This window comes from Pseudochaenichthys georgianus, chromosome 19 (genome assembly GCF_902827115.2).
Source record: "Pseudochaenichthys georgianus chromosome 19, fPseGeo1.2, whole genome shotgun sequence".
NCBI classification, from domain to species: domain Eukaryota; kingdom Metazoa; phylum Chordata; class Actinopteri; order Perciformes; family Channichthyidae; genus Pseudochaenichthys; species Pseudochaenichthys georgianus.
In genome coordinates this window covers 17,960,076-17,986,485 of record NC_047521.1, presented here as the reverse complement: position 1 = coordinate 17,986,485, position 26,410 = coordinate 17,960,076, and the positions used below count along the sequence as shown (strand labels likewise).

The following is a 26,410-nucleotide window of genomic DNA, read 5'->3' as shown; positions in this document are numbered from 1 at the left end:
ACAGTGTAAGTCTTTTGGACAGTTTCTGCAAAAACTCTGAACAAAAACAATTACGAAGTATTTCTGCAACATAAGACAATATGCAACTCTCAGCAGCTGTTGCCCTGAAACGTTCATCCATCACCCGAGTTAAATTCTCAACAGGGAATGTACTGTAGTAGAATGAGCCTTCACTTTTGCAAAATATATAAAGAAAACATTCCCTAAAAAGGTAGAAATTGTGACAAAAATCATCAGACTTTGTTACCCAATAGGGCCTTAAAATAATGAACATATGAGTGATTATTGAGATGTATTAAAAAACATTTGAGTCGTATGACTGATGATCTTAGCTTGTGATGGAGCATAACAGTCCGGAGGCTTCACCCTCAGCTTGCTGTGATTCAGTCTGAGAAAGGCGGCACTACGGGCAGCTGAGCCATAATGGCTCCTTCAATTAACGACCCTTTCATTTGGCCTGCTTGACTGGTCTTTTGTGTTTAGTAGCAATGGCCATTAGAGAGAATGTAACACACCATGTAATGCAAGTACAAAGAGCAAAATCATTTTATGAAAAGAGATCGCATGACAAATCTGGAGCGAAGCAAAGCTGTTCAATCGGAGGAAAACTGAGGAGGTTGAAAATGGCCAGGGTGCTGTTTGTCGTCAGCTGTCTCCCCCATATCATTTTTCTGTTGGGTTCACTGCTATATGTAGGCCTGACAACCGCTAACAACTCTCAACAAGACGAGGGTCTCCTATGCATTACTTCAAAGAAATGAATTCTGATTTTTCTGATGATATCTACTAATCTTTTGGCGATTAGCGAACAACATACACTGCAGAAACCTGTTTCAATTATTGTCCCCTCTGCAAGCTGTAAATAGGTGAGAAATATTCATAGAGAAAAGAAAAGCTCATCTGCTGCAAACATAACATCAAGGTGCCCCTTCTGAGTTGTTTTACATGTGCAGAGCAGTTACTAGGGTTTTGTTTTAAGGACAGGAAGAATTCATGGGACACAAACACTGGCAGTTCAAATGGTAGATCAAAAATGTAAAATCCCGGTGCTAAATCATCTAAATATACGGAATTCTCTTTCTTAGGAATTCTGCTTTTCCCATTATAACGGACATTTTAAAGTCATGCATCCTCACTATCACACAAGTATGTTAATGTGCATGTGCATGCACAGGCCACACACACACACACACACACACACACACACACACACACACACACACACACACACACACACACACACACACACACACACACACACACACACACACACACACACACACACACACACACACACACACACACACACACACACACACACACACACACACACACACACACACACACACACACACACACACACACACACACACACACACACACACACACACACACACACACACACACACACACACACACACACACACACACACACACACACACACCTACCTGCCTGCCTACTGTGTTGAATCTCTACCTGCAATGCAGCCACAGGGGAATGGAGAGGTAATGGACCGTGCGGAAATGCAACTTCCCACACAGCCCTGAAGGAGTCTGCTGGCCCTCTGTCCGTATGATGGAGACTCAAAGAGTGACTATCCATCATGGCTGCCAGTTTACACACAAGAGACCGAGTGGGCGTCCACCTATTAGCCAACGTAAACCCCAATGTGCAGAAGTATTTATGCAGTAAATGCAGGTAACATGTGATATGCTAAATACCATTGGGTGTTACTAACCTAACCGCCTGGCATTTTGAAAAATACTGGGACGGTGAAATCAAGAGAAGCTTTGCTATTTGTATAAATCAGTGTATCCTTTGCACCTTGACACTATTGTAAGACATAAAACAAGGCCGTTTTTAAACACAGATGAGCTTGTGAGAAAGAGGAGTCAGTGTGTGTATTTTGAACATCCCTCTACCCATATAAGATGTCTATTCATCCTGCACTTTAACTGTCACATTGTACATATTTGTTCTATGTTCTTCATAAAAGCCATATTTTCTATTCCATACTTCGGTTCTCGACCTTCTACCTTCCTTATAGTTGTATGTTCATTCTCATAATATGTTTATTGTATACTTAAAACACAAAGCACATTCCTTGTAAGTGAAAAGCTTTATGCAATAAACCTCTTTCAAATTCAGATTAAGCTTGTGATTTAGAAGGAGGATGAACAGTTCAGCAGCAAGGAAAACCCTTCCATGCGTTTCCAAAAATGTAAACCAGGCCTAACCTGCTGAGAAAATGATTGATGCTGTCAATGATGTCTGAGCTTTGAAAAGACTCGTCAGTGTAATTAAACATTTAACTCAGTCTTAAAAACCGAAAGCCAGTCTCTCTATAGTTTTCTCATCACTACAGCCAGTATTGACCCACTTGTGTTGTCATTACATGTTCTCATTCATAACACTCCGTTCGATGTCTCACTATGGGATGCGCCTCATCGCGGAGCAAACAGAAGCATCAATCTCATTACGCCAATCCTGATTGGCTGGTGATCTTGACGTCAGCGTCAGGGAATTCACCCCCTATAAGTAGCTTGCGCCACAACGCATGCGTCATTCAAACACCTCTTCTCGCTTCAGAGCACTTCTCTACAGTTGCCGGACAAGCTTCACGGTCCACAGACTGAACCCAAATACCCATTTCGGTCGACGGGTGCTCGCTGGCTACTCCTTCTGCTTCGCAGGAAGACGGTAATACTAACGCTAGTTAGTATTAAAAAAATCGACCTCGCCCTTCTCTTCCCGGAAAGTAAGGTAGGTCTGATTTTTTAAGCTAGCAACACACCTGTTGCTAGCTCGCTCCCTCTCTATCGACACCACGGTAGCGAGGACGTTTTTTCTTTTTTCTTCTCCACGGAGGAAGAAAGGATTAAAGGAGCATACTGCCACACCAGTCAGTATTCTCAGGGAATAAAAGACCCACACCGTCCTTTTCTCCGGATTAAGGACAGGGTGGTAACATCTTTTTTTCTCCCATTTTACCTGTCGAGAGCGGGCCCTCTCCACGCCACGAGGCGAACAAGATGGACGCCCCTCTCCCTCACACCAGAGGAGTCAGGGACTCGGTGGCTCGACTCGGTGGCTCGACTCTGCGGCTGCGGGTTGAAGATCTCGGGCGCAGACACACACCAGGTCTGCTCGTCCTGCCTCGGGCTGGAACACGCCCGAGGCGCTATCGACAACCCCGGCTCGTGCGGACATTGTGTCCGCTTCACCGTAAAGACAGGGTTGCCAACTTTGGATACCTGGCTGGAGTGAGATTTTGATATCATGGATTTAATTACACATATGCGCACTAAATGACTGCTATCGTGTCAGCAGCGGGACCTTAGCATATATATAGGATATAGGATATATATACAATATATACAAATACACAAAATTGGACACAGACTATAAAGGGCACAAAGTTTCATTCACTAATGAAAGTCAAACACATGTTTGTTTCCACTGTTTTATTGTGTGCCTGGCGATAAGCAATTAATTGCCTTATCGTACGATAAATAAAAATGAACTCGATACATTTCCATTTACATGAGGATGTGACTAGCAGTTCGAAAGGATGTACTTCAATTATTATTATATATTATCATTATGTCAGGGGTCTAAAATGGTCATACAACGGTGCCGACAATATTATTGTTTATCGCAATAATTTCCTGGAAAATGTATCCAACAAAATTAATTATCGTGAGAGGCCTATACATGAAACACACACACAAACAAATCTACAGACTTACTCCAAACTGCCAAACATATTAATTAACACACTCTATTTTGGCCAGAACAATAAGCAGCAGACTTTTACTTTTTTTATCATTTCTACTGGATCTTAGATCTGCGCTTGACGCAATACGGGTCGGCAGTTACCAGAGAGTATTTTTGTTGGGTAATCTATGGTAGGGCTAACCCATACAGTGGTGGGGTGAAGTCAGTATTTGCAATGTAATTACATACACGCTACCCCTTGACAGTGAAACGCCACGAGTGAAGTTTAGATTATTTCCCTGTCTCAATCCAAATTGAACTGTATGAAATAAAAAGGCACATTTGTCTTGTAGTAAATAAAAAGGGCGACCTGGAGCCAATCCTGCAATTTACCCACAGGTGAAAGAGTTGACATGCTGAAAGCCCAACCCCTGTAGGGGGGGTCTGGGGGGATTCTCCCCCAGGAGATTTTTTGAAATACTAACATAAAATACACTCTCTTGAGAAGAAAAATAAATACATCTACACGACATATTTAAACAAATGAATGCCATTTTAGTTTTTTGTTACTTTGTTCTGAAAGCTGAACCTGCTGCTCCTCACAGAGAGAAGAGGGAAGAAGCTGTGTTAATTACTTTACATTGTGGATAAGGGTTGATAGCCCCCATTGTTCTGTGTGTCAACATGAAAGACAGACCACACACCTATCAATCATCAAACCGTGGGGTCTTATTTCATTACGTGTTGATTTCTATCAACACGTAATGTTGTATCGATGTACTACAGCAAAAGTATTCTCCGTCGGGACTTCCTGCAACAACACCACGCCGTTATCTTGATTCTGATTGGCCAGAAGACATTATCAAAGATGTTCTATTGAGAAGATGATCACTACCTGACAAAAGTTTTCAAAACCGTTTCTAGTCTTCGGTATTCTTGTTTTTGGCGTGAGAATAGTTTGGGCAGAGTGAGAGCGTGAGATTGATGGTGAAAGCGTGTGTCACACGCCAGATGCGTGAGAGTTGGCAACCCTGGTAAAGAGCCTCCGCCGACGGTTAGCACGACAAGCTAGCCTGTCAGAGCAGGACCCCTCTGCTCTGCATACCGCCCATGGAACCGCTGGTAGCGGCCCACCTCCTACCGAGGGTGGGCCCGTCACCAAGCAGGAACCCCACGCTGCCAGCAAAGTCGGACCGATTTCAGTCGACAATGACTGAAAAGTCTTACAAAGCTGCAGCGTTGTCCGCCAGGGCCTTGAATGTTTCCTCGCTGCTAACCGCTTACCAAGCGGAGCTCTGCGAGGACCTGTCGGGTAAACCGGGGGCAGCCACTCTGGACGAGATGGCAGCGGTCACGGACATTTGTCTCAGTGTCCAACGCTGCGCCGTCCAGGCCACGGGCAAGGCAATGGGGATCATGGTGGTGCAGGAAAGAGCGAGATGGCTCAGAGAAGAGCATGTTGTGCCCCGCGCAGACTATACTCTTCCTGGGTTTACGCCTGAACTCGGTGCCCTTTTCAGCTCGCTTGTCAGCGGAAAGAGTGAAAGCTTTCAGAGCTTGTCTTGCTCTTTTCCAGCTGCACAAACATGTTCTCTTCAGATCATGCCTGCGATTGCTGGGGCTCATGGCGTCAGCCGTCCTGGTCGTACGACTGGGACGCTTACGGCCCGTCTACACTACAGCGTCGACAGCGTCGAAAGCTCCAATCTGCCCATTCACTTTCAATGGGGTGACGTCACGTAGCCGCGCTTTTTCGCCGAACTGAATTGTGGGTAGCAGAGCGGTCCGTCTCAGGCGAGAGAAGTTGAACAATGTTCAACTTCTGTCGCCTGAGACGCCGGAGTAGCCAGCGCCAGCCAATCAAATCCCGTTTCCCAAAATCTGACAGCTGAAGCCGTAGCCAATCAAACCGCGTCTAAGCTGGGAGAGATATCCCGCCGTTCATTTCTATATTTCAAAAAAAGTCGGAGGAGAAACTAACTATCGCCGTAGCAAATCACCCGGTTTTGTATGACCAGACCCTCTTCACCTACCGGGATACAAACCGGAGGAACCAGGCATGGAGGGAGGTGGCAGAGACAGTGGGGGAAACTGGTAGGTTTTCGCCTGTTTGGGGAGTTTATATATATATTGCTCGCATAAAATCCCCGGGGGTTTTTGCTTTGTATGTCGGGGGCGGGAGATTCATGTGATTGGTTGTTGGCCGTGTTGCTTGAATAAAATCCCCAAGCTCCAGACACGCCCAGCTCCAAGCTATTTTTGAAGCTGTAGTGTGGACGCTCCGTTACACATGAGGGAGTTTCAGCGCTGGGTGGCCGCCCTAAAACTAAACCCCGCGCGCCATGGCACAGAGTGATGGTTACTGTGAAATGCATAATGGCACTGCGCCACTGGCTGCACCCGACTTTCCTAGTACGAGGTGTGCCTATGGGTGCTGTCCTTTCACGGAAAGTGGTCACCACGGACGCATGTCTGACAGGTTGGGGAGGTATTTATGAAGGTCGCCCGGTGAGGGGTCTCTGGAGCAGAGACCTCCAGCGGGCGCACATAAATTACCTGGAGCTTTTAGCGGTGTTTCTCACCCTAAGACACTTTCTGCCTTTCCTCAGGGGACATCACGTCCTCGTGAGGACAGACAATACGACCACAATATCGTATATTAAGCGCCAAGGGGGTTTGCGTTCTCTCCAGTTACACACACTGGCGTGCAAACTTATCCTATGGAGCGGTAGACGTCTCCTCTCCCTGAGAGCGACGCACGTCCCGGGAGTGATGAACCTCGGGGCAGATCTACTGTCCAGAGGTACACCACTTTATGCAGACTGGACTCTACATCCAAGGATTGTGAGCCAGCTGTGGGTGCGTTACGGCAGAGCCGCGGTGGATCTGTTCGCATCGAAAGACAACGCTCAGTGTCAGCTGTTCTTTTCGATGCGTGATCTAAATGCACCGTTAGGCGTGGATGCACTCGCGCACGATTGGCCCCCGGGCCTTCTGTACGCGTTCCCACCCCTGGCTCTGATACCTCCAACTCTGGCCAGAGTGAGAGAGCAACGCCACACACTTATTCTGATAGCTCCGCACTGGCCAGCTATGTACTGGCTAGCGGAGATATATCAGCTGCTGTGCGGGCAGCCATGGCAGCTCCCACTACGCAGGGACATACTGTCCCAAGCGGGGGACCCTGGCAGCTGCCAAGCGAGCCAGTGGCACTCATGCGCTATCTGTACAGTCTTCAGGCATTCGGTTCGCCCCAGGGCAAACAGAGTGTGGTTGGAGCCCAACCCTGCCTTTATTTTAAGGCGGTTGGTTCAAGTACCACATTTGACATTGAGGCATCCTCCCCGCCACTGTATTCCTCCGGGGAACAGCGGCCGGATTTGCCGTGTCCAGCCCGTGCTTTACGCACGTACAGGGACAGATCAAGGGTGCTTCGTCATAATGACCAAACCCCTTGTGTCCTGGGCTAACCCTTATAAGGGCAAGCCTGTTACTAAGCAACGGCTTTCCCACTGGTTTGTGGAAGCAATTGCTTTGGGACCCATACGAGTGAGAGTTCGCAGGCACCCTCGGGTCCACGAACTCTTTCGACTCAGGGTCTGGCTGCATCCTGGGCTCTGTCCAGGATGTCTCCCATCCAAGACATTGGTGCAAGCGGCGAGCGGGTCCTCGCTGCTCACTTTTGTCCGCCTCTTAACAGTCTGGACGTTCTACTCCCAGTGTGACTCAAGTAGTGCTGGGCACCTGGTTGAGTCAGAGCCCTACCTGTTAAAGTTCTGGTTGGTTTGGTGATTTTCGAGATAAGCTCGTCTGGCAATACGGGAGCTACAATTTCCCATAGTGAGATATCGAACGGAGTGTTATGAATGAGAACTATAGGTTACTTACGTAACCCCAGCCCTAAGAGTAACATGAAGTGAGATGTCTCACCAGACGGCCCTCCTTGCTATGGTGAAGCGAGAAGGGGTGCTTATTTTGAATGACGCATGCGTCGTGGCGCAAGCTACTTATAGGGGGTCAATTGAGATTGATGCTTCTGTTTGCTCCGCGATTAGGCGCATCCCATAGTGAGACATCTCACTTCATGTTACTCTGAGAACTGGGGTTACGTAAGTAATAGGGCCGGGACTTTAACGCGTTAATTAAGATTAATTAATTACACAAAAATTAACGCGTTAAAAAAATTAACGCATTTTAATCGCACTTATTTTTGCACAGCGGAACGTTTCTCACTGGATGAGTTTCAGGCGTACCGATTATACTGGAGCACCAACTAACGTTCATGACTTCAGCATGGGACTTCAAACAACAACAAACCACGGTGAACAATAGTCAAACATGAACGAACAAGCTGATGAGACCGCTTTGGTCGGCCCCGTGGATGGGAAATTTTGTTTTAAAAAACGGACGGATGGAAGCGTCGATAAGAGCACGGTTGTGTGCAAATTATGCAAAAAAGAATTTGCATATCACCGCAGCACATCAAGCCTAAAGTATCACCTAAATGCAAAGCATGTAGCAGCTAGCGTGGACGTTAGCCCGACTCCGAGTGCAAGGATCCACACCCTGACCCAACCCACACTCAACCAGATGACTGGTTTCAGGGCCAGGATAAGTAAGTCCACGTCTGAGAAAATAACCAACTCCCTGGCTCACTGGATTGCACTCGACTGTAGACCACTTGGAGTAAGATCCATGTGAAAATTGCTTCTCACTGTTCTCAGGTCAAATATGTATATTTGATTAAAAATGCGATTAATTTCGATTAATTAATTACAAAGCCTCCAATTAATTAGATTACTTTTTTTAATCGAGTCTCGGCTCTAGTAAGTAACCTATAGTTTTGTATTCATCTTTTGGGGGGGTTTTGACATTTTTGCAGAACCTTGAAGGACAGCTTGTCCACGCTTGACTCCAGCTGACTGACATTTGTTGGGGGGAGGGTGGTCAGCAGAGCGTCAGGGGGCAGCCAAATAAAGATCACAGTTATCAGTCCAGAGGCAGGTTCAAGCTGCCACTGTGCGAAGGGGTCGTCTGACTTGTAATGACACAATCAGAGAGCCATTACATCTTTGATGGGAGACGTAAGCAGAAATCCATTTCAGTGTGTCTGAGGGGAGTCTGGGGAAGAGCAATCTGTTGGGGGTCTGTTGTGATAAGCTGCACATTAACTGTTGGAAGCTTCGTCTGAGGGTGACCCTGGTATATATTTACACTGACAGTGCATTTGAAATTATTATTGATGGTGGATAAGAGTATTTTTGGGCCAAATTAGTAACACAGAATGAAGACAGAAGTGTTTGTCTGAACATTTGTTGTCTTAATTCTCCCTTTATCTGTGTTACTATTGGACATCTGCAAAGGGTAATGTGTGCTGACAACACAGGCAGGGGGTGCAACAAAAACAATTTAGGCAGAACATGGCTGCTACAAAAGCACTGCACTGAATAATATTATAACTACCAGAGAAAAAGCAATAAATCTATGTATTATGGAGGCCTAAATCGGTTTGCATTAAACCGATTATCAATATAGCGCTACAGAAGGTAAGTCAATATGTGAAACATGTTTCCGCCTACAAATGACATTTTGTTACATGAGCATTAATGAAAATGAAAGGGATATGACGCCGGTGATACCTCCAACAGACTGAGGTGACTATGGGAAACAGGATGTGCCCTGACTGAAGACGTTTGGTCCTATAGATGCCACGGAGCAGGTGGTGCCCATCTGCCCCTTTAAAGAGGCTGGAGACCTGCTATAAGCATTATCTGTAGAGGAGGTAAACACTTCAAACACAATGAAGTGTTTCTAATGCACTGCTGATCTTCCGATATGGCCCTGAATGCAGCTCCTCCTCATCCTGGAAAACACCACAGTCACAAAGCGACACTGAAGCATCCTACCAAAGATTAAACTAACAAAGATTAAACAAACATAATATAGATTTTATTTTTTCCAAAGAGGCAAGTCACTGTAACAGGATGTCAAGCAAGACTGGAAACTAAATTTGGATTCACACTTATTAAGGCTCTAAGTAAATATTGAGCAGCTTTACATAATTTATAATTTTGCCAGAAATAATATTTAACCGGCTTTGTTCAAGTCCATGACAATGACATTTCAGTGTGATATCTATTATCTATTATTATTGTTGTAAGTATTACCTTTTTACATTAGGTACAGACATGAAGTGGTTTTTCAACTAAGGTCTCTGGTTTGTGTGTGATAATGAATAATTACCGTTTATCCACAGAGCAAGTTAAGAGTTTTTTACACTGACTCTAACATGATGGGTTTATTTTGAAATGCGCATTTGACCGAGTGATTTTACAACCTTATTAACATTCTCTTACATCTTGTATACATTATTTTATATATCTGAACTGTCTTATTTCATTTGGTTATTTTGTTTTTGGTTTCCATTGTTCATGATTTAAATAGAAGTTTATAACAGAGACAAATTAAACTTGACAGCGTATTAGTATTAAATCCGAGCACAGCGTTCATTTATTCAAAACATATATTCCTATAGGGAACTTTGTGAGATGTTCGTATATTTCAACACATTAAACTTGACTACTTATCCTTTCTGATAGCACTACAATATATGATAATGTTAGCATTAGCATTCAATAATGTTGCTAAGTGCAGCAGAGATAATAGGATTACCACACTTTACCCTTTTGGTTCCATATAGTATTTTTCTCATGGGGTTTGAATGTTTTGTTAGGTTTTTTATTTCATAGTTTAATTGTATTTTATCTCGCCAACTATCCAGAGGCTCATCAGATAGAGAAAAATAGGTTTGTGTGCCTAATTCATTAGTCAAACTTGAATACTTTCAGTGAAATATTATTAACACACAGGTTACGTTTTAGTATTTATGAGTGCCAATTGAAAATCTCCTTAATATTTAAACAATAAACAGATCTGAGTGATAAACTAAAGGCTCAAGCTTGACGAGTCTGTAGATCTTCACTCGTCATACCAAAGACCAAAAGTAATATTCTTCACACGTCAACAAAAAGGGTTTTGTAGGTTATTGTTAAATCCCTGGTGGACTTTATCAGCAGGAGCCATGAGTCCATTGTCAGGGAAGCGCTGGAGCTCAAGCTGCTCCGGTCCCAATCTCGTTCCACATGATTATTCTCAATTTCACAGCCGATGGTTTTTACTGAGACAGACGGCGATGGCCAAATGCCAAAGTACAGAGGACACTGCTCTGAGGTGGGAGGGAAAGTTAGGGGGGGGGGGGGGTGTGATAGGCTGGACACTCAACTTCATCACCACTGTTTGGAGAAGTAATCTGTGAATGGGACCTAGCCATGTGCAGGGATGAGATGTGTGCTATATATGGGGTCAAAGAGTATAAACCCTGATTCATGTGAGGGTAAACGCTGGCTCTGCTTGAAGAAACAAGGGCCTGGCCACACATCACAAAGCGAAGATCAATGTTTGGATTTCTCATATCATTCCAGAGAGGTGGCTGAAGATGGTTAGAGTGGCCTATCCACCCATCATATCTCAGAGATTAACTGTGCACTGTAGGGAATATAAAGTAGATCCCACATTCACCGTCCTGCAGTTGAATTATCACAAGCGTAGTAATCCTGCAGCAGAAAATAGTCCCAAACGAATACACAATTTACTGTGAGTTGTTTAAATAATATATTTATTTGGTACATTTAGTATATTCCTGGTTAAGTAGCAAAGACAGGCCTACGTAGGAGCACATTTGTTTTTATTGGCTTTCACTGTAATTCATTAGATGTTATTATTGCACATTTTGCAGGGTTTTTGAAAACGGTTGTCCATTACTTTTCTTGTTTATTTGATTTCAGCACTATGCACTCCATATTTGCATTTGCCTGCCATGTCACAAAGCAGACTTATGAAGCCATTGAGCCCCATTGTGAATATTAAGCTATGTGTGCAGGGGACAGGATCTGTCCTCTTATTTTTAGGCAGCTCGTGTCCTCTACTCCCTAAAAAACCTTTAAGAATATTTTTTGTTCACAGAGCTCTGGGTGGCCTTGAACCACGATTTGTATACCCACTCAGAAGCTAACCAGACCTCTCACATCATTTGTGCACTGTTCTGGTGAAAGTGAGGTTTGTCACTGACTGAGGATTTAAAATGGTCTCATTGTCAGAGTCATTTCTTTAAAACGAGCCCCAAATCAATTACCTATTGCCTTTCAATTAAAGCTGTTAGCAGTCTGGTTCCTCAACATGTTTAATGTAAAGTGTATGTAGCAGAATGAGTTTATCTTATGTTTAAAATATTCTATATCAAAACCGGCTTAGCCTTTTTTAGGAGGCTCATTTTGTGAATTTGAGTCATCATGCTGCTTGGAGAGTGTAAGTGTGTCCCAGCTGTGAACACACCTACAGCAAAACACCACCAGAATCACACAAGGTACAACAAAAACACTACGGACTCTCCCCACATCACACAGGAGCAGTGCTAGTGAAAATTACAGCATCACTCTGGAGAGTGGGCAGTAGGAGGTGCGGGATTTGATGAATCAAGGACCTTTTGTTCACAGTGAAAATGACTGCTCACATGCAGTGGGAAAGAACATCTCTGCGGCGGTGCTTGGCAGGCGGGAAGGCGGGCGTTATTTGCAGCCATTTAGGTTTGAAACTGACGCAGAGGGGGACGCAGGAGAGCAAGGTCATCTAAAGAGGATGAAGAAGATGATGTGGCCAACGCTTGGCGTTTAAGTGGGTATACTCGGCTCAAATTGAGTAGCAGCTGAGTAAGCCATGGCAACACTCAGTAAGGACAGTGAAAGACCGCAGGATAAAACACAAATGAGCTGAAATGTGAGCAAGGCTGACTCACAATGTGTTTCAACACATTGCATTATGTATAATTCAGACCTGAAAGGATTCTGTAACTACTTGCAAAGTCAGATAAGTGATTCAATCATTATTTTTTGTAAAATGTTAAATAAAAATCTCTCAATTGTCAGTATTTACTGTTTTACTTTTTGGCCTGACGAAACCAACATTACACATGTTTTATCTTGGGCCTTTTTGATTGTTTTCAGATCATAATATAAATGCATGCATCAAGAGAATAACCACTAATAACCAAGTTCACTCCTTTCTTCTCCCAAGGACATAACAAGACATAAGCAGTTTTCAGTTTTTTCCAATACTAAGAGTTAGTATTTTTCTATTCAGTCTAGGTGTAGATGGAGGAATAAAACGCCTACACATACAACAGTCACCCTCAATAAGTCCTATAGTATTTTTTTTTAAAGGTATAAAGATGGTGAACATAAGCATCACATACGAACACACATGTACCAGTGTGAAAATGTGGAACACAAACATTCACAACTTTACTTTGTGGGTATGTGTAAGATCCTTGAAGTCCAAGGTTTAGATAATGACTCAATTCATTAACCTGCTTTATCACATTTGACCTCCATCCACTGAAAGACCACTAGTATGAACCATGATAAATAAAGAAAAACGTATGAAAAAACATAATGTTTATTAAACTCTAACTCTAAACTCGAGAGTTAAGTAAAGATAACAAATTGAAAGCTCAACTTAAAATAAAGGGTAACATGTTTGCATCCTGGCCAGTCTTGCTCAAACATTCACAGCCTTACAACAAGTTGGTTCAAAAACGACAACAACCACATTATTTTTAAAGGCAGCAACAGCTTCATCGTAACAAAAGAGGGTAAATGTGTTCATTTAAGAAAAGTAAAACACCTGCAGACACACTGTTGTCCCTCGAGTAGCGTTACAAACACAACTAATAGTGTATTTGCTGGTTTGTGACAGCTTCGGACAAAATGACACCGCCTCGACATGTGGGAATTAAAAGCGTTTTCCTACCTGTGTGTTTCACTGCTGCTCCGTTGCTGCTGTCCATGTTCAGGTGTCACTGATTACAGAGCGAGCTCAGCTGCAGGCTTTTCAGTCCTGTGAGCAATCCGAGATAAACCACGCGGATAATGTGCGCGCGCTGTGCCACTGCCGCCTGCGCGACTGAGATACCAAAACGTTGCGCGCGAGAACGAGGGAGAGGGAGAGGACAAATTAAAGCAGAGGAACAACCATTCCATTGGTTTAAAGTAACTAAGTACTCAATTATTTTACTCAATTACAATTTGAACTTTGAACGTATACCCCACTACAATTCAGAGGTAAATCCTGTACTTCTACCCAATTAAATGTATTTAATATCTTTAGTAACTTTGCAGATTTGAAATAATAATGTGAAATATATACAACACTTATACAAGGAGAAACATTCACAAGCTACCCTGCAGCATACAAAGTATTACAAATTAGCTGCACATCTACAATAATTGATATATAACACAATAATACAGACTTTATACTCAGAATAGATTTTGATTAAGTGTGATTGTTTCTTCAACATGCTGCTTAGCTCTAAGACAACAATATGAGACAGTGAATAGTAGAGCATAACATAATGGGGTTTTTGCCTCTTCAAAAAACATTGACACAAATCATAAAAATAAAAATAATTTAGAAAGATACTTACAAATTGGGAACACAACATGGACTGAGTGGTAGGCCTACATTGAAGTCAGTGCTATGATGTGGACAAACAAGTGTATATCACGCTGCCACTGCTTCTAAATTGACATCATTCATTTTCATATGTTTTTTCATGAGGAATTCTTAAAAAACATACATTTCAAATTAAGGCAACATATAGACAGTAGATTAAAAGAAATAGCAGTAAAATGCAACCATAATGCAACTGGATTGCAACTAGCAACACCTTGTTTGTAAGGTGGGATGCATGGTGGTATTTGTAGTTTTTAATGCCATGTTTAGAGAGGACAATATACAACAGACGGATTTGTAATAATCACCATGAAGAGTATACATTATATGTAAACCCAGTTGAGTATACCTCTGTCTCATTACTTGATAATGTTGTCCAGGGAAAATACATTTTTGAGTGACCTCAATTAAGTTATTTGAAAAAGACCTACTGAAATATTGCTAATGCATGTTCATACATCTATTACAACCTACACGTAGAAGCCACTTCAGTAAGATGAATTGGTTGAGGGATCAAAGGAAAATGTTGTATCACCCTGACACGTCAAATCCTCTCCACCTTTGGGTCTTGTGTGTATGCTATCAACAGACATCACCCCCCAATCCCACCCCTCTATAGCCCCTTATTAACATTGTTTGGCCATGTTCAAAAGTAGATGCCTGCAGATGAGTTTGGGAGTACAGTGACACAGACTCATGCTGGTATTTGCTGCGGCCGTTCAACCTGCTGTCTGGGTCAGCTGTCAGCCGGACGATGATAGATCTCGATGGAAACATACTTGGAGTTTGAGCTATGTCCTTCTCACTGAAGTCCTTTTGCTCCCTGCTTGACCAAGGCAGACAAGGCAGACAAGGCAGACGCCCTAAAAATAAAAGGTGCACGGGTTTGTGTGACCAGAGACAACGGTGTAAGATATCATAGCTCAACATGGAGTGACGTCCCTGCTTGTGTTTGTGGATACAAAGAAAACATGCGGACACATGTAGCACACAACAGCAGCGTCTCCTGTTGGTATGGGGTGTGCTGGTTTTGTGTTAGATCTTTTGTGTTTTTTTGTTACGTATAAATAACATTTTGTACATGAAGTTACACAGGTGATATTATTATTAAGGGCTGAAACAATAAATTATTGTCATTATCGATCTGCTAATCATATAATCTATTGACATTTTTATCCATATCAGTACAAAGTAATGTCTTTAATTGTCTTCCAACCCCAAAGATACTACCTTAATATGATATAAAACAGAGAAAAGTATGAAATATCCATATTTTCAAGGCTGAAAAGCAAGCATTTTCTGTGATTTTTGCCTCATGAATTACTGAAATGACTGCTTGATCATCAAAATACTTAATTTTTCTGGTAATCAACTCATCAATAAGTAAAATAATTGTTGCCGCTCTATAACTTTGTTTTTAGATGACTTAATTTATTATAAACCATTTTCTTTTTCTTATCACACTATGTATATAAAAAGAAAATGCATGGCAATACCGTATTTTGTTACATTTGAAAATAATGCTTCACAATAAAAGCAACATTTGAAACGAATGGCTTAATATGGTGTATTTTGTTGCCATATTTCCAAGAAGCCGTAGTCCAATCAGGCATCAAAGTGAATACCAATGCTCGGCTCATTATCTTGAGTGCTTTCATTATAGGACATTTCTATTCCTCTGGTCCCAGAATTAGTAAGAAACCTGCCGTACCCTTCAGTTTAACCTGGTCACTATGGCAACGTTTTCCATCTATAAAGTTTGATTAAGATGGCACTTTGAAAGATAAGAGTAGTTCATTTAAAGAGTGAGAATCTGGAGGAGAGGATGCTGCACCCATGTTGATGGACGTTCACAGTTTTAAACAGTGTCACCCTCCTCGGTTAAAGGGGCCCTATTATGCTCATATTCAGGTTTCATATTTGTATTTGGGAGGCTGTGGCTCAGTGGATAGTGTGCTGGACTTCAAATCAGGGAGGGGATAGCGAGTTTGAGTCCCACTGCAGTCAGTATGTCGTTGTGTCCCTGGGCAAGACACTTCACCCCAAATTGCTCCTGTGGGGATTTTCCACAGTACTGAATGTATGTAAGTCGCTTTGGATCAAAGCGTCTAACAAATTACATGAAATGTAATGTATTTTTTCCCTCTGCTGTGACATGTTTACATGCTTTAATGTTCAAAAAGAGCTTTACTTTTCTTATACTGGCTGTGCTGCATCACCTAATTTCACCCTCAGTCTGAAACCAGAGCCGAATCTGCTCTGATTGGTTAGCTAACATACACAATGTGTTGGAGTGCTAGCCAAAAGAAACGCAAGTGTTACATAGTGATGTCAATATGGCGCAAAAGTAAACAAAGGACTACAATCGAGGCGTTTCAGGCAGGGGGGGGGCAGTGTGTGGGAGAGAAACTCCTGCATCACAAACACCTTTATAACACACTACAATCAATCAATCAATCTATCAATCAATCAATCATAAATCAATGTTTATTTATATAGCCGAATATCACAAATGTTACATTTGTCTCAGTGGTCTTCACAGTGTGTACAGAATATCAGTATGACAATACGACACCCTCTGTCCTTAGACCCTCACATCGTACAAGGAAACACTTCCGGAGAAGAAGTAAGATGTCCCCGACAAACTAAGCCTATATATCAGCAAAACTAGGGGCTGAATCTAATCAGCCCTAACTATAAGCTTTATCAAAAAGGAAGGTCTTAAGCGCACTCTTAAAAACGGATAGGGTGTCTGCCGCCCGAACACAAACTGGAAGCTGATTCCACAAATGTGGAGCTTGATAAGAAAAGGCTCTGGCTCCCATTGTACTTTTAGAGACTCTAGGAACAACCAACAACCCTGCATTCTTGGAACGCAATGCCCTAGTAGGACAGTAGGGTATAATGAGTTATTTAAGGTAAGATGGCGCCTGCCCATTAAGGGCTTTTATTCATCATAGAACACAAGTAACTTCTTGGTATTGATTGACTCAAACATTGTCAACACTTAGCCGTTTATAAATGTAAGGTTAGACAGAAACATGTGACGGTAAAATACTGATCCTAGGAATTGAGAATAAATTATGACACCTTTAAAAACGGATTCAAATGATTGTGGGTGAGATGTGCTGAGTGTGCATCATTGTTCTATCGCCCCCTCTTTCCTTGAGGGCCAATGCCACTAAGGTCCACTTGTGTTTACTCAGAAACAGAACTATGCTTGGGAGGGTGGTAATGCCTTGAAGAAAAAGTGATTAAAGGAAGAAAACGCGAACATAAATGTTATTTTTTTAAATGTGAAATGGTCACAGGGGATTTATATTTACTCTACAGATATGGGATTATATGTTCTTATTTCACTCAAGTGAATGGGTAAATTAAAAAAGTTGAATTCATTCTTTACTTGGCTTTTAGTAATCAGTTAGCAAAGTGTGAATATTCAATAAAACATAGCATGGGCAAAATCTGATTCAACATAACATTTGCTTTCCATTCAACGACTGTCCATTGTGCTTTATTCTGCTTCCTGCTTCCTGATGTTCCTACCCGGTGGCAACATTGTATGTTTCATTTTAGATAAGAGACAATTATTGTACCGCATCACATATACTATCGCTATCAGGAATCTCTAACTACAGAATGCAATCCAGATACCGTGTCTCTGTGCCCTTGGTATTTAATGACATGTCTTTCTGTCCAGGCAGATAGAAGGAATCTATCAGAGCGAGAATTTGACTGAGTCTGTTTTTCTGTCTTTTGTACTACCCTAAAATTGCCCCATTGGTGGCTCAAGATCACAAAACCAATGCTGAAATCCTTATTGTTATTAAAACTACACAATAAATCTAGATTTTGGCTATTTAACCAATTTCTCATTTCTTGAACCAATATGAGTAGAAATAATGTAAAAGCTTAACCGGCTGCATTTGTTTTCACGGCACATTTCCTTTATTCTGCAAATCTCTTCCTCTAAACGCAGTCAATTTCAGTCCAGCTCTCACAGCATTATGATTCACAGAGGCCAAGTATGAAATGAGTTTCTTTTCTGACAGAACACATCTTGACTGACAGTTCAACAAATGAGAAATCATTTACTGTGAAAAGAGCGGCCGAACGCTGCCTTTTTCTGAGGCGAGTGTGCCTCTGTCTGTCTGTGTGTGTGTGTGTGTGTGTGTGTGTGTGTGTGTGTGTGTGTGTGTGTGTGTGTGTGTGTGTGTGTGTGTGTGTGTGTGTGTGTGTCTGTAAATTGCATTACAATTTGGAGGGTCAGAACAACAGACAATACTTTAATCCACTGCATTGTACATCATTCTTCATTAGTTTATTTTGTATTTTGGTTAAACAGCAATTAGTGTACTCATTATATTACCATTCAAAAATAAATCTCATATTTGACATTTTGTTTAAATGTGTTTGTTGGGTGTGTTCTGTATGCAGAATTCACATTTAAAGTAAAGCATCAAGACAAAGTTATTATCCAAATAAATGTTTTATAAAGGGACACTTTCAAGGTCCTTTGGTGTGTAAGACGTATTCTCTTATTAGATTTCCTGAAAAATCTTTTTTAAATGTGTGATACATTTAAACATGCATGGCATGGCTACTATCTCACTGCTATTACTGCTCAGGCTGATGCAATTATTACATTTATAGAAAACCTTCTTTGCATGAATGACATTTACAGTTTCTTAAGCAACTATTCTTAAAGCTCAAAGCTTTCAGACCTCTATTAAAAAGGCACCGTTCATTAAAGCAGAGTGTACACGCTTCATTAAACAAAACCCTTCTTTAAAATGAGCTGCAGAATAATCAGGCTGCCATAAAAGAAGCAAACCCCTTCTGGTCCGATCCTCTGCAAGACATCTTTTTCTAATTTTGCCACTAATAGCTTTTGGCATATATGTACATATCGTCACACAGATTGGCAGACTTTCTTCAAGCTATTGAATTGACAATTTTGCACAAAATATAACTTTAATGTTGAATTCAATATCAACAATTGAAGAATTAAAGATTGAAGACTAAGAGCAATTATATACCAATTGAATGTGTTTAGTTACTCATAAGGAAACATGATACATTAATTGCCACACATGCCTTGTAAAGGACGCATTTGGGACTTTAGATTAAAGTGTGATGCTGCCATCTAGTGGTTGGAAAGGTTTACTGATATCATTCCTGCCATCTGATTATTTCTGGCCCACACTGCACAAAGGGGCATTTCAGAATTCCCATCATTTAAAAAATGTGTTTCCAATAGCATAATACAGGGCAAGATTCAGACATTTGTTAGTTACTGGGTAAAAGAGACATATCTCTTATGTGAGTGATATAGATATCACTATGTATGTGTGAAATTATACCAGTATAAGAGAAAGGGTCAACACAAATATATAGTCCTGGATGTAAAGATGAAGAAGACTATCTTAGAAATCTAAAAACCCCGTTTATAAAACCTTAAACCAGACCAGAGTAGTTTGAACACTCCTGCTAATAAAGAACATTCATCCAAATCAAATTATCATCCTCCAATGACTGACCATACCATTGCAAAACAATTAAAAACAAAACAAAACAAAACTTGCATGTTATTTATTACTTTTTTTTTTGATTTACACATTATTTTCACATTTCTTTTAAAAAAGGCTAACAACTCTTGGATGTTACAGGTATCCAAACACAATGAATGCAAACAACTGCATTTGTTGCACAGTTCAGAAACATCTTCAGAAGTGTAGCCTATTAAATCACAACCTGCTTCGAGAAGCAAAGTCTAGAGCTTTCCTTATAACTGAGTCATGTCCAGGTCCCTAAGCAAGAACAGAATGCTGTTCTCTAAATTGCAATAAGACAAAAACCTTAAAAGATTAAATGCTCTGTCGTATGCAATTTCCGCATTAGTAGGTGGGTATTTTTATCTTTAATTGTAACGATCAATATAGAGGGATGAGTAGAAAAGTAAACTGCCATTATACATGTATGTGTATGTACTATATACACACACACACACACACACACACACACACACACACACACACACACACACACACACACACACACACACACACACACACACACACACACACACACACACACACACACGCACACACACACACAAATACAGAAAATGGCAAAGAACCTCAGCATCACTCTTCAAAAATAATAATATTTTAAGACAGAATTCAATCAAAGGAGGGGGAGGCCAAAGAGGAACAGGGAGGTAGATGGTAACACGCGGGAGAGACAGAGAAGTAGTGAGGGATCCTGGTGATTCCTTCTAGCTTATGATTCTTTAAAAAAAAAGTTCCTTTAATCAAAGAGGATCCAGATAATCTCATCTGTAATCTCAGTTTAAGTGCAGGGTGGCGAGTGGCTCTGCCCTCTCCTGCCTCTCTGGGATTTTAGCTACGTGCTGTCCTTAAAACGATGTTCAGTGCTCGCTCACTAAGTTCATGGTTTTCTCCTTGCTAATTGCCACTGTTGCCCCCCCCGCAGCACTGGCTGCTGCGGCTCTGAGGCGCAGACTCCTGTAGATCCACTCCTGTCCTGGTCCGCCCCCCCGCTCCAGCTCCCTGGGGGTCGCTCTTCGGGAGCTTCTTTGCTGCAGGGACAGGACAACGGATGTTTGAAAAGAGCTATGGTAAGTTGCAGCATAACAAAATAATCTTCACACTTACAAGCTTTAAGTTTGTCTTCACCTAAAATCTCTTGGACACAAACAGCTCTTATTTGAGCGAACCGCTTGTATTTAAAAAAGGTGATTAAATGTTTCTTTTGATTTCGGATGAAGTAATGTGGACATATATCTGCTTTTGCCCCAATAGGGATGTGCCGATCTGACAGCCAGTGTCAGTCTCAATCAAAAAATGGCCAAAAATCAATTAAGTACCTATCTAATTCATGTGAGGTCAGTCAAAGTAAGTGTCAGTTATCTTGTTTTGAAATGTGTGTAATTGAACTTACCAATAGCCATGAAAATCTCATTGACGTTCATGGCAGTCTTAGCCGAGGTCTCCATGAACAGCAGACTGTTGTCCTCAGCGTATGTTTGAGCCTCCTAAGCACATCATTTAGATATTAAGGGACACAGATAAACATTTACAGCACTGGAAAGTTTATTACAATTTTACAATCAAATAAATTAAGACTTAGGCTTTGAATGTGTGAACTCATTGTGCTGTACTTCGTCATACCTGAAGGTCTACGGCTCTCTTGTTTGCGATATCGGCCTTGTTTCCAGCCAGAGCGATCACTATGTTGGGGCTGGCTTGTCTCTGCAGCTCCTTCACCCAGTTCTTTGCTCTTGTAAATGTATCCTAGTTGAGCAACAAACTGTATTAATATCGATGAATCAGAGTTCCCGTTAGCCGGTAATTACCGGACTATGACCGGTAAAATATGCTGAAGACCGGCAAATCTAAATCTCTCCGGTCAAAGTGTCCGGTCAAAAATAATTTCCTCTTAGCGCAATACCGCATCAGTTGCACCACTTGACTTATGTGACAGACAAAAGAGTATGTAACAGACAAGAATAGTCCATTCTAATGTCTAACACTTAATGTGGAGAAAGAGATGTCCTGTATGGGTTGATTGTGCGTTGATCTATTGGTAATGCCTCGGGGTTCCGGTGCGCTTGTAAACAAATGTATAATGCTGCGCTATACTTTGCGGCCTCACCCGGTTGCATGGCGACACTTATTGTTTAGGTGTCTTTTAATAAGCAGGTAGTCATATCATTAGCTAGAACTAGCTGGATCCGATCGATATGGACATAAACACGAGTGAAGTCTAATCTGACGGGAGAGAGAGATCAGCTGCTGCTGACGAGTCGACGCGCAGCTCTGCATGATCACATGCAGCGGTGACTGTGAGCGGCACAAAACACACACTTCAGGTTAGAATATCACACGTAGCTATTTACTGACCTCTCAAACTACCTAAACTAGTTATAGATATGTTTAGTTTTACTGTCGGGTCACTCATTACTGATCCGCGAGCTGCATGATACTGACGGGCTGTCAGGAGAGGGAGAGCGCTCCGTTTATTATTCCCGTGTTATTATAAATTACTGTACACTTTTGAATAGTTAATCTACTATAATTAGTTTGTTTAATATCGAATCATATCAATTTGTTTTAAAGCTCAATAAATAACAAAGAAGACCTTTGACCGGCACGTTTCAAATGTTGTCCGGAAGATGTAAACTTTAACGGGCATGTTGACTGGCGAGAAAAAATATTCTAACGGGAACTCTGCGATGAATGTTCACACATGATAACTATATTCAGGCCGAGTGGAACATGTATTGTCACTGTGACGTCAAAACACCTTCATGTCTGAACACCTACAAGTGTAATTTTAGACTACTGTAGGTGACATTTCATTGTAAACTCAGAACCCAGGCTGCTCTACCCTTCAACACAGCTGCCATACAATTAAATGACATCTCCTAAAATATTACAACATGTTCAATGACTTCTGATTATATTCATAGTTTTGCCTCAACTTGTGAATCAAGATATTTTTAGTGCCACTTTTGGTAACGATAGCGAGGAATATGAAAACAATTAAGAAACAAAAAATATTATTAACATTTAAATGGCAGAAAATGCTTTTGTTGGCCTCATAAAGAAAATTAAATTAGCTGCTTTTCTGTTATAATTTGTGGTAACTAAATAACTTTGGGTTTTAGACTGACACAACAAGACTATTTAAAAAGATATGACCTAAGATTTTCCAAACAGTGATCATTATTCAAATTTGTAGACATTTAATTGACCAAATAAAATAATCAGAAAATAATTGGCAGATTCGTCGATACTGAACATATGTCTTTCGTGGCAGCCCTATAGGCCACTTAAGTGAAGTAAAACTAAAACACTACTGCTAGAGCAACAACTCGTCTGAGTGTATCATGGGGTGGTTTCCCTGCAGGTGAAACCTACTGTGTTGGTGATGTCGTAGACCACAATGGCTGCCTGCGCGCCTCTGTAATACATTGGAGCCAGACTGTGGTAGCGCTCCTGACCGGCTGTGTCCCAGATCTCAAACTTCACAGTGGTGTCGTCCAGACAGACGGTCTGAGTGAGGAAGGCGGCTGAGGAGAGCAGGATAATGGAGATCAGTGGAATGACGTTGTTTTAGTGTCCATGTACACAGCAATTAAGGGCTTAAATACTCTCTCAATCTCACACACACAATTATTATTTATTTTGAATTTTGAATGATACATGTCACTTCTTCTGAGCATTCAAGTTCATTTTTAGCATTGGGAACAGGACGTGTGAAAATATCTGTAGGTAGATGTGACAATGTCTTTATATTTACATTTCTGAACTCAATATATTGGAACTATTGTTGATACATTCATCCATGCATTCATCACACAATCTGTCAACTGAGACAGCCAAAACACATTTTGAAGAAAAAAACACTTCTTCAAAAGTCAATAGGTATGTTTTTGTCTCTTACCTCCAATGGTGCTTTCCTGGAATTCATGAAACTGGCCTTTGACGAAGCGCAGCACTAAGCTGGACTTGCCCACGGCTGACTCCCCGAGCAGCACCAGTTTGAATTGGCAGATTTTGCTTGCTGCGGCAGCACCATTTGGCCTGGTCGATCCTCCACCACGCCCAGCCATTGACAGAGAAAGGGGCAGTTATGTATGAGATGGGCTGAAACTACAGGTTAACGCTAAGTCTGGAAGTACTGAGTGTGAGCGGGGTCAGAGGTCAAAACTCCCGGTGGGAAGAACCAGATCGGATCGGGCAGCGGTTGGGTCACCTAGTCTACCTTGAAGAATAAAAACATGGGAAATTACTGGATTATCAGTGGATATTATTATTATTATTATCAGTGAACTACTACACACAAAACAAATGATGCATAACCAGTCGGGCCAGACGTATTGCCAAGGAACCTTAAACATAACACAAATTGCCAACTAATTAAACTTTTTTTAAATTCAAAACATGATGTTTAAACATGACCTTTTTGGGTGACGTTTTTTTTTTTTTAAGAAGTCATTTTGAAAGTCTGTCAACAAATTGTTCACTTTTTCCTGACATATTTGGGAGAAAAGGATTGATCATTTGCAGAGTAATTGATGATACAAATAAGTCTTATATTGCAGCCCAGTTATATTTGTTTGTTTATAGAAATAGGACAGGGACTCAACCTTTATTTTAATTATTTTTAAATTGGTATGTGTTTATTTACATCTGGTTATCTTCTACTTTACCAGTTAACAACAAATACATGTGCACTTTATTAAGTGTACAGTGTAATGTTGGTTGGCACCACATAAACACCTAACTCTATTAACGTTTGTAGAAATAATGTAATCGTTAGTTAGATCACATGTGGGAGATACAGTTTCTAAAAGGTGAGATACTATGAAGGTTTATCTGTTCATTTAACATACATAACTGAGATGACACACAACTTGTATTATCTTGCATCACTATTTTATAAACACAGTATAGAATAACATATCATTTATATGTATTTGACCTAATAGCACGACTATAACAATGTCTAAACAAACTGATTAGCCTGCTGATCCTAACTTTGACCGAATAACCATATGAAAAACAACAACTGTAAGTTAGCTTCGAGGCTAACGCTCAGTTAGCATGCTAACCTCGGCTAACAAGAAAAAATACTCAAATGACAAACATAGCAAGTTTGCGTTCTTACCAACAACGTAAAGACATCCAATCCTCCCTGTGAATAGTGAGTTGTAACCGTGTTGGACCTATTAAACAATGTTCTTTCTTGAAAACACTTTCAGGTTCGGTAAAATATACGCTTCCGCCTTGGGTAACCAAAATACTTCCTGGATTTGTCAGTCATGTGATGCAATTTTCAGCCAATCAGATGTCCGGATATTGGGCCTCAGAGGCAGAGCCAACATACTGTCATATTGAAAACACCTTCGTTCGACGTCATTACACATTTTGAACATATGAAATATAACATTGAATTAATTCTTAACGTATTGATTATATATTACATTTCACGTACATTAATACAACAGTTTAAAAATATAATTTTACTACGATTATCAAATAACCTCACTGAACTCTTAATTACATTTTTATATCAGAATCAGAATCAAATGTATTGTCATACACATTACACATTACACTTTTGAATTTGGTGTCTGGCTGTGCGAACATAAACAATCTGAGAAAATAAGTTGAAAAGTTGTAAAAAAAAAAAAAAAAAAAGGCAGTGTTAAGGATTAACACTCAAAACGCTTATGGGCCTCAGCCTGACAACATTCCTGGTTGGTACCAAAGGACTGCACAGCTGAGCTCACAGACATCTTCAACATCTCCCTGAGCCAAGCTGTTGTTCCCTGTGCTTCAAGGAAACCACCATCGTACCTGTGCCGAATAAGTCATCTCCATCCTGCTTCAATGACTACCGCCCTGTACTGACTTCCACCATCATGAAGTGTTAGTGCTAGTCATAAAATCAGGCCTCCCACTTGTACATTCATAACAATCTCTTCCTTAATGTGGGGGAAAGAAAGAGGAGTGTTGTCGACTTCAGGAGAACCTACAACTAACACCCCCACCCCAGTGGCGGCCGGCCCATAGGGGCACTAGGGGCGTCGCCCCACCTCTTCCCACATACACAAAATAAAATAAAATAAAAAAATATAAAATAAAAAAATATATATTTAAAAAATATATATTTTAAAAATATATATATTTTATATTTTTATTTTTAATTAACAAGGTAAATATCATACAATTGGTATCAGTAAAATGTATAATCTACAATAAAATCTCGTTTAAAATTGTGTTACGATGTCTAAAGTTACTGATAAGTCACATGTTTCCTGCCTGGCCTTGCCCGTGGCATTAGTTTATCATTACCGGGCCGTGCCCCCGAGCCAAACAGCAGCAACCAGCACGTTGCAAAAGTCTCAATAGTAAACTGTGCCGCCGAAACATAATTTCAGCCAATCAGCGCCGTCAAATATTTTGGTCACGATGGCGCTCACGTTGGCGCCCACGTTGGCGCCCACGTTGCTTACGTGCGTTGACGTGAGTTGTTTTTTAGACCCGTGAGTGACCAAGGTGACGCAGTAATTGGATGAGAATGGCTTCG

At 41.2% G+C, this 26,410-nt stretch overlaps 2 protein-coding genes across 4 annotated transcripts in view; both read right to left on the bottom strand.

Moving 5' to 3' along the window:
- The window catches only part of LOC117464437 (zinc finger protein 385C-like), a 68,376-nt gene extending 54,684 nt beyond the window's left edge, over positions 1 to 13,692 (bottom strand). For both annotated transcript variants that reach the window (XM_034106861.2, XM_034106862.2), the window contains exon 1: positions 13,583 to 13,692. In XM_034106861.2, the coding sequence (XP_033962752.1) occupies positions 13,583 to 13,619 (37 nt within the window). In that variant the 5' untranslated portion in view covers positions 13,620 to 13,692. The remainder of the gene's footprint in view (positions 1 to 13,582) is intronic.
- A 6,172-nt stretch (positions 13,693 to 19,864) lies between these two features.
- LOC117464962 (ras-related protein Rab-5C-like) lies at positions 19,865 to 25,142 on the bottom strand. 2 transcript variants are annotated; one of them, XM_034107752.2, is made up of 6 exons: positions 24,986 to 25,142; positions 23,759 to 24,079; positions 23,233 to 23,384; positions 21,481 to 21,603; positions 21,251 to 21,344; positions 19,865 to 20,888 (listed from the first exon to the last, which is right to left on the bottom strand). In XM_034107752.2, the coding sequence occupies exons 2-6, from the start codon at positions 23,925 to 23,927 to the stop codon at positions 20,755 to 20,757; spliced, it is 672 nt and encodes a 223-aa protein (XP_033963643.1). In that variant the 5' UTR covers positions 23,928 to 24,079; positions 24,986 to 25,142; the 3' UTR covers positions 19,865 to 20,754. The 2 variants fall into 2 exon arrangements, with proteins under 2 accessions (XP_033963643.1, XP_033963645.1); XM_034107754.2 differs by having other exon boundaries at positions 23,759 to 24,075.
- Positions 25,143 to 26,410: the final 1,268 nt, after the last annotated feature.

Coding starts and splice junctions, on each gene's coding strand:
- LOC117464962 (XM_034107752.2), bottom strand. CDS start 23,927: ATGGCTGGGCGTGGTGGAGGATCGACCAGGCCAAATGGTGCTGCCGCA. Junction 23,385..23,758: donor CCAGGAAAGCACCATTGGAG/GTAAGAGACAAA, acceptor TGCTCTCCTCAG/CCGCCTTCCTCACTCAGACC. Junction 21,604..23,232: donor TCTACGACATCACCAACACA/GTAGGTTTCACC, acceptor TTGCTCAACTAG/GATACATTTACAAGAGCAAA.